General features: G+C 37.8%; 1 protein-coding gene across 2 annotated transcripts in view; it reads left to right on the forward strand.

The window, feature by feature from the left end:
• Positions 1–5,588, forward strand: part of LOC100378238 (ADP-ribosylation factor-related protein 1-like) — a 31,272-nt gene extending 25,684 nt beyond the window's left edge. Inside the window, exons 6-8 of one of the 2 annotated variants that reach the window (XM_002739428.4) lie at positions 2,730–2,800; positions 4,699–4,799; positions 5,263–5,588. In XM_002739428.4, the coding sequence (XP_002739474.1) occupies positions 2,730–2,800; positions 4,699–4,799; positions 5,263–5,353 (263 nt within the window). In that variant the 3' untranslated portion in view covers positions 5,354–5,588. Of the gene's footprint in view, positions 1–2,729; positions 2,801–4,698; positions 4,804–5,262 lie in introns of those variants that run through there. The other variant, XM_085493284.1, reaches the window with a different exon arrangement.
• Positions 5,589–8,993: the final 3,405 nt, after the last annotated feature.

An 8,993-nucleotide genomic window follows, 5' to 3' on the forward strand; every position in this document is an offset into this window, starting at 1 on the left:
GTAACATACGCTAAGTACAATTAAATGTCCCGAGTTGAACAGTGGTCATTTCTAAGGTTCAATTTAAACAAACATGATTATTTAATTCCTTCAGTTAAAAATTGAGTTTTCAAAATAAATAAATAATAACACGTACGCTCATGTATACTTCAAGTTTTCATTGAAACAAAGTCAAAATCTTTGAAATTGCTTTTCTGTCTGTTCACCAATCCATTGCTCCAAAAACACATCTCAAACTCTTATTTTGCCAGCATCGAGATGGCTCTGCCACTTGTTTAAAATGAAGTTGGTGAAACATTTTCAGGGCAACCCAACTTCTCCAAAATAAGATAAGCAGTACCAAAAAAATAGTATGAGAAAAAGATTGAGCGAGTGTATTTGTCATTATTTTTATTGCAAATTACAACTGGCATGAATGAACTAATACATTGTTTACATAACTTTAGAAGCTCTGTGGTTGGTACATGTTGTGCTGCCACCTGCTGCGTTCTCTTCTTGAAGTGGTAGTTTCTTTTTTGTTTCCAATTTTGCAATTCAGTTACTAGAATTCGTACTCCTATAATTTGTTCATTCAAAATATACCTCTGATAATTCGACCACTCAAAAAAATAATTTCTGTTTTTGCCTTGCTCCTAGTGTAGTGTGAACGAAGGGGAAGGTATAAGTATGGGGAAGATTTTGGTGTCGTTGTTGTTGTTGGCATGACTTGTGGGTGTGATAACTCAAGTAATTCTTACATGATCGGTTACAAATTTATATATGGTATAAACAAACATGCAACAATGGCCAAGTTCGATGTTGGTGCATTTTGCTTGCATAATTAATGAGAGACAGCTACTGATTGGTTATCTCTTGTAGGTGTGATAATTCAAGTAATTTTTACCCGATCAGTTTCAAATTTATATATGTTATAAACAAACATGCAACGATGGCCAAGTTCGATGTTGGTGCATTTTGCTTGCATAATTAATGAGAGACAGCTACTGATTGGTTATCTCTTGTAGGTGTGATAATTCAAGTAATTTTTACCCGATCAGTTTCAAATTTATATATGTTATAAACAAACATGCAACGATGGCCAAGTTCGATGTTGGTGCATTTTGCTTGCATAATTAATGAGAGACGGCTACTGATTGGTTATCTCTTGTGGACGTGATAACTCAAGTAATTTTTACCCGATCGATTTCAAATTTATATATGTTATATACAAAGGTATAAGGATAACCAATTTTATTATTGGTTCACTTTACATGCATATTAATGAGATATGGAGTAATTATTTTTTCAGTTAAAGCGTAATTGTTGTGACAGTTTTTAGCTCCGCTGTCGACTTTGTCGAGCGGAGCTTATCATATGAGTGATTGTCCGTCGTCGTCCGTCGTCGTCGTCCGTGTCAATGTTTTACTTTTTCGACTTCTTCTTGAAAACTACAAGCCTGAATGCTTTGATACTCGGTGTATATGTACCTTGGGTAGACCTCTCTTAGGTTTGTTCATTTCATGTTGATATCTTCAATTCTCTAATTTTGGTGAATATTTTTGTCATTTTTGGTAAAAAGTGATATTTTCGACTTCTTGTTAAAAACTGCAAGTGCAATTGCTTTGATATTACATATATAGGTACTACATGTCGACCTCTCTCAGATTTGTTCAGTTCGTGATGATATCTTGGATTCTATAATTTTGGTGAATATTTTTGTCATATTTGGTAAAAAGTGATATTTTCGACTTCTTGTTAAAAACCAAAAGTTCAATTGCTTTGATATTACATATATAGATACTACATGTAGACCTGTCTCAGATTTGTTCATTTCGTGATGATATCTTCAATTCTCTAATTTTGGTGAATATTTTGGTCATTTTTGGTAGAAAGTGATATTTTCGACTTCTTGTTAAAAACTGTAAGTCCGATTGCTTTGATACCATACATATTGTTCATTTTCTGATGATGTCTTCAGTTCTTTAATTGAAATGTGCATTTCTAACAGCGGAGCTATCTCAGCCGATAGGCTGCTTGTTTTTAGTTAAGGTAAAGTAATTTTAATGTTTTGAAATTCAATCCTACTAATCTGTATCAGGATTTAACATTAAAAGTACAGAATTATTTAATCCTCTTGTGGAAAATTATGCCCATGAGCTTCTTGTGAATATATTTGACATATTAGAACAATATGACGTAAATAGTAATAATATGCCAGTACATACTTTACAAAGTATATTTATGGGTATCTATAATAACACATATAAATCAAAACACTATGCATATCAGAATGTCAGACTGTTTACTGTTTTACAATTTCCTATCACATATTCTAGTAATAGTGAACCATTTTGTATTTCATATTATCTTAATGATTATTTTAGCTATTCTGGAGTAAAATACAATCAACAAATCGATGGAAGCAGAACATCACAAAATCAACCCCCTCCCCTGCCCAAATGTATATCTTAGCGTGATCATTGGTAGTAAGAAATGAAAATTATGTTATAAAATTTCACTATTTCAAGAATTTAGTCAATTCTTGGTCTCAACTTAACCAATTGTATCAGCTATTTCCTTCGGACAAGGTTTCAATAGTTTTCCTATGTTTTTTTCTAATGATTCGGCCACTCCCAAAAACAATTATTTTGTAATGGTCGAACTAATAGAAGGATTACGGTATGTTTTCTTCATGAATGAGCCAGATAGAAGTAGTACAGTAACCATAGTGATATCATGATTCATTACAGATGAGATGATAGAAAGTGAAGCATTAGTTGGTGTACCGATTTTAGTACTTGCCAACAAACAAGATATACAAGTAAGTTAACAATGGGTCTTTTTGTATAACATTACATTGACGTAACAGTTAATCAAACTAAACATAGTGGTAGATACCATGGAATAGACCTAAACAAGTACATGAATTAAACATAGTGGTAGACATTATGGAATAGACCTAAACAAGTACATGAATTAAACATAGTGGTAGACATGGAATAGACCTAAACAAGTACACAAACTAAACATAGTGGTAGATACCATGGAATAGACCTAAACAAGTACATGAATTAAACATAGTAGTAGACATCATGGAATAGACCTAAACAAGTACACAAACTAAACATAGTGGTAGATATCATGGAATAGACCTAAACAAGTACATGAATTAAACATAGTGGTAGACATGGAATAGACCTAAACAAGTACACAAACTAAACATAGTGGTAGACATCATGGAATAGACCTAAACAAGTACTTGAATTAAACAGTGGTAGACATCATGGAATAGACCTAAACAAGTACACAAACTAAACATAGTGGTAGATACCATGGAATAGACCTAAACAAGTACATGAATTAAACATAGTAGTAGACATCATGGAATAGACCTAAACAAGTACACAAACTAAACATAGTGGTAGATATCATGGAATAGACCTAAACAAGTACATGAATTAAACATAGTGGTAGACATGGAATAGACCTAAACAAGTACACAAACTAAACATAGTGGTAGATATCATGGAATAGACCTAAACAAGTACATGAATTAAACATAGTGGTAGACATGGAATAGACCTAAACAAGTACACAAACTAAACATAGTGGTAGACATCATGGAATAGACCTAAACAAGTACATGAATTAAACATAGTGGTAGACATGGAATAGACCTAAACAAGTACACAAACTAAACATAGTGGTAGATATCATGGAATAGACCTAAACAAGTACATGAATTAAACATAGTGGTAGACATGGAATAGACCTAAACAAGTACACAAACTAAACATAGTGGTAGACATCATGGAATAGACCTAAACAAGTACTTGAATTAAACAGTGGTAGACATCATGGAATAGACCTAAACAAGTACACAAACTAAACATAGTGGTAGATATCATGGAATAGACCTAAACAAGTACATGAATTAAACATAGTGGTAGACATCATGGAATAGACCTAAACAAGTACACAATGTAAACATAGTAGTAGACATCATGGAATAGACCTAAACAAGTACACAAACTAAACATAGTGGTAGATATCATGGAATAGACCTAAACAAGTACATGAATTAAACATAGTGGTAGACATGGAATAGACCTAAACAAGTACACAAACTAAACATAGTGGTAGATATCATGGAATAGACCTAAACAAGTACATGAATTAAACATAGTGGTAGACATGGAATAGACCTAAACAAGTACACAAACTAAACATAGTGATAGATATCATGGAATAGACCTAAACAAGTACATGAATTAAACATAGTGGTAGACATCATGGAATAGACCTAAACAAGTACACAAACTAAACATAGTGGTAGATATCATGGAATAGACCTAAACAAGTACACAATGTAAACATAGTAGTAGACATCATGGAATAGACCTAAACAAGTACATGAATTAAACATAGTGGTAGACATCATGGAATAGACCTAAACAAGTACACAATGTAAGCATAGTAGTAGACATCATGGAATAGACCTGATCAAGTACACAATGTAAACATAGTGGTAGACATCATGGAATAGACCTGATCAAGTACACAATGTAAACATAGTGGTAGACATCATTGAATAGACCTGATCAAGTACACACACCTTGCAAAGCATAAATGTTAACAATTGTTTTTTTATATTGTTTGATAATTCAGTATGATACTAATGTACGAGTGTAATGTATCCCACTTTGTTTGACATGATAGGGATGCTTGAAAGTTGACCAAATCAAGTCTTTATTTAATCAAAGTGCTGCAAAAATTGGAAAGAGAGACTGTAAAATTAGAGGTGCATCTGCACTGACAGGGTGAGTTGTCAATCAATTGTGTGCTTCCATAACAATATTAAACACATACTATGTCCTCCAATTTGATGTTCTATCTGACCCCTTCTGACTATATCCTCCATATCAGTGTCTCCTTTGAATTTCTTTAAATCGTTTCTTCAAAAAGTCATTATGAGTAACAATCTATCAAACTTATATATATGGTTAATCTGTATGCATAGATTCTCATCCATATGCTATGGTCTTCCAAGCATATGCCATGATATTCCCTAAACATGAAAATTAAATATGATTATGATGACTTTAAATTTTGGCCATTATTTTCCATGCAAAGAAAAGATTGTAATGTTAGTTTGTATCCATCCATCTGGATTTTCACAAGGAAAGCTTGTAATGATTAAGTTATGTTTTAGTATGATGTGATTTTATGCTACATGCAAAAACATAGAAATAGAATAATTTTACAACTGGTTTTATTTTCCAGAGATGGAGTTAATGAGAGTATAGATTGGATTGTTCAGTGTGTTGAAAGGAATGTATATCGTAGACCAACAAATACTGGTGATACCTCCTGAAGTCATCACGATGTGCCAGAACATATCGTTGCCTTTCAGTATAATATTGATATTCTGGGGTATTTCACCTTGAATGAACTGTTTATTATGGGTACAGTGCAACAGGCCAGACTGTACTGTGAAACAGTAATAACACCTGGCGAATATATTGGGCATTAAAGGGTTTATTTTAGGTTTTATTAGGTTCTTTTTGACAAACATTTTTGTAATAATGGATGGCATCCAGTATGTCACTAAAAGCGTCCTGTCATATTACATGGTAATCACATGATATTAATTTTAGTAGACATAATTAGTACAACGAATATTATAATACAGTCCTGATGCCACAATAATTTATTTCAGAATGTGTACTGGGAACCCATATTTATACATCTGTTTTATCATCCAAAAATAAACTTAGATTTGTCACTTCAAGCAATTGTTAATCTTTTATTGGTAATTATGGATTATGATTTCATTTTGGATATTCATGACAAGTTAAAATGTCAAGATGGTGTGCTGTGGAGTGAAATGATAAGGTGGTGTGCTGTGGAGTCTGAAATGACAAGGTGGTGTGATTTGGAGTCTGAAATGACCAGATGGTGTGCTGTGGAGTCTGAAATGATGAGGTGGTGAGCTGTTGAGTCTGAAATGGCAAGATTGTGTGCTGTTGCGCACGAAATGACAAGGTGGTTAGTTGTTGAGTCTGAAATGACAAGGGGGTGTGCTGTTGAATCTAAAATGACAAGGTGGTGAATTGTGGAGTCTGAAATGTCTGTGAAGTCTGACATGGCGAGGCAGTGTGCTGTGGAGTCTGAAATGGCAAGGTGGTGTGTGTGGAGTCTGAAATAACAAGGTGGTGTGCTGTGGAGTCTGAAATGACACGGTAGAGTGCTGTGGAGTCTGAAATGACAAGGTGGTGAGCTATGGAGTCTGAAATGGCAAGGTGGTGTGCTATGGAGTCTGAAATGACAAGGTGGTGTGCCGTGGACCCTGAAATGACCAGATGGTGTGCCGTTGAGGCTGAAATGGCAGGATTGTGTGCTTTGGAGTCTGAAGTGACAAGGTGGTGTGTGTAGAGTCTGAAATAACAAGGTGGTGAGCTGTGGTATCTGAAATGACAAGATGGTGCGCTATAGAGTCTGAAAGTCAAGGTGGTGTGCTGTGGAGTCTGAAATAACAAGGTGGTTTGCTGTGGAGTTTGAAATGACAAGTGAGCTGTGGAGTCTTAAATGACAAGATGGTGAGCTGTGAAGCGGAATGCTTAGGTTTTGTGGTGTGGAGTCTGAAATGACAAGGTGTTGTTCTGTGGAGTGAAATGATAAGGTGGTGTGCTGTGGAGTCTGAAATGATAAAGTGGTGTGCTGTGGAGTCTGAAATGACAAGGTGGTGTGCTGTGTAGTCTAAAATGATAAGGTGGTGTGCTGTGGAGTCTGAAATGACAAGGTGGTGTGCTGTGGAGTCTGAAATGATAAGGTGGTGTGCTGTGGAGTCTGAAATGATAAGGTGGAGTGATGTGGAGTCTGAAATGACCAGATGTTGTGCCGTTGAGTCTGAAATGGCAAGATTGCGTGCTTTGGAGTCTGAAATGACAAGGTGGTGTGTGTGGAGTCTGAAATAACAAGGTGGTGAGCTGTGGTATCTGAAATGACACGATGGAGTGCTGTGGAGTCTGAAATGACAAGGCGCTGAGCTGTGAAGTGAAATGGTAAGGTGGTGTGGCGTGGAGTCTGAAATGACAAGGTGCTGTGGAGTCCGAAATGACAAGGTGGTGTGCTGTGGAGTCTGAAATGACAAGGTGGTGTGCTGTTGAGTCCTAAATGACATGGCGGTGTGCTGTGGAGTTTGAAATGACAAGTTGGTGTACTGTGGAGTCTAAAATGACAAGGTGGTGTGATGTGGAGTCTGAAATGAAAAGGTGGTGCACTGTGGAGTCTGAAACGACAAGGTAATTATCTGTGGCGTCTGACATGACAAGGTGGTGTGATGTGGAGTCTGAAATGAAAAGGTGGTGCACTGTGGAGTCTGAAATGACAAGGTGGTGTGCTGTGGAGTCTGAAATGACAAGGTGGTGTGCTGTGAAGTCTGAAATGGCAAGGTGGTGTGCTACAGAGTCTGAAATGAAAAGGTAGTGAGTCTGAAATGAGAAGCTGGTAAGCTGTGGAGCCTGGAATGACAAGGTGGTGTGCTGTGGACCCTGAAATTACAAGGTGGTGTGCTGTGGAGTCTGAAATTACAAGGTGGTGTGGTGTGGAGTCTGAAATGACAAGGTGGTGTGCTGTGGGGTCTGAAATGACAAGGTGGTGTGCTGTGGAGTCTGAAATGACAAGGTGGTGTGCTGTGGAGTCTGAAATGACAAGGTGGTGTACTGTGAAGTCTAAAATGACAAGGTGGTGTGCTATGGTGTCTGAAATGACACGGTGGTGTGCTGTGTAGTCTGAAATGACAAGGTGGTGTGATGTAGAGTCTGAAGTGACAAGGTGGCATGTGTGGAGTCTGAAATAACAAGGTGGTGTGCTGTGGAGTCTGAAATAACAAGGTGGTGAGCTGTTGAGTCTGAAATGACAAGGTGGTGTGCTGTGGAGTCTGAAATGACAAGGTGGTGTGCTGTGGAGTCTGAAATGACAAGGTGGTGTACTGTGAAGTCTAAAATGACAAGGTGGTGTGCTATGGTGTCTGAAATGACACGGTGGTGTGCTGTGTAGTCTGAAATGACAAGGTGGTGTGATGTAGAGTCTGAAGTGACAAGGTGGCATGTGTGGAGTCTGAAATAACAAGGTGGTGTGCTGTGGAGTCTGAAATAACAAGGTGGTGAGCTGTTGAGTCTGAAATGACAAGGTGGTGTGCTGTGGAGTCTGAAATGACAAGGTGGTGAGCTGTAGAGTCTGAAATGACAAGGTGGTGTGCTATGGTGTCTGAAATGACACGGTGGTGAGCTGTGGAGTCTGAAATGACAGGGTGGTGTGCTGTGGGGTCTGAAATGAAATGGTGGTGAGCTGTAGAGTCTGAAATGACAAGGTGGTGTGCTGTGGAGTCTGAAATGACAAGGTGGTGTGCTGTGGAGTCTGAAATGACAAGGTGGTGTGCTGTGGAGTCTGAAATGACAAGGTGGTGTGCTGTGAAGTCTGAAATGGCAAGGTGGTGTGCTACGGAGTCTGAAATGAAAAGGTAGTGAGTCTGAAATGAGAAGCTGGTAAGCTGTGGAGTCTGAAATGACAAGTTGGTGAGCTGTGGAGCCTGGAATGACAAGGTGGTGTGCTGTGGAGCCTGGAATGACAAGGTGGTGTGCTGTGGAGTCTGAAATGACAAGGTGGTGTGCTGTGGAGTCTGAAATGACAAGGTGGTGTGCTGTGGAGTCTGAAATGACAAGGTGGTGTGCTGTGGGGTCTGAAATGACAAGGTAGTGTGCTGTGGAGTCTGAAATGACAAAATTGTGTGCTGTGGAGTCTGAAATGACAAGGTGGTGTACTGTGAAGTCTAAAATGACAAGGTGGTGAGCTGTGCAGTCTGAAATGACAAGGTGGTGTGCTATGGAGTCTGAAACGACAAAATTGTGTGCTGTGGAGTCTGAAATGACAAGGTGGTGTGCTGTGGTATCTGAAATGACAAGGTGGTGAGTCTGAAAGTCAAGATGGTGTGCTGTGTAGTCTGAAATGAC

This window comes from Saccoglossus kowalevskii, chromosome 18 (assembly GCF_978046115.1).
Source record: "Saccoglossus kowalevskii chromosome 18, keSacKowa6.1, whole genome shotgun sequence".
NCBI lineage: Eukaryota > Metazoa > Hemichordata > Enteropneusta > Harrimaniidae > Saccoglossus > Saccoglossus kowalevskii.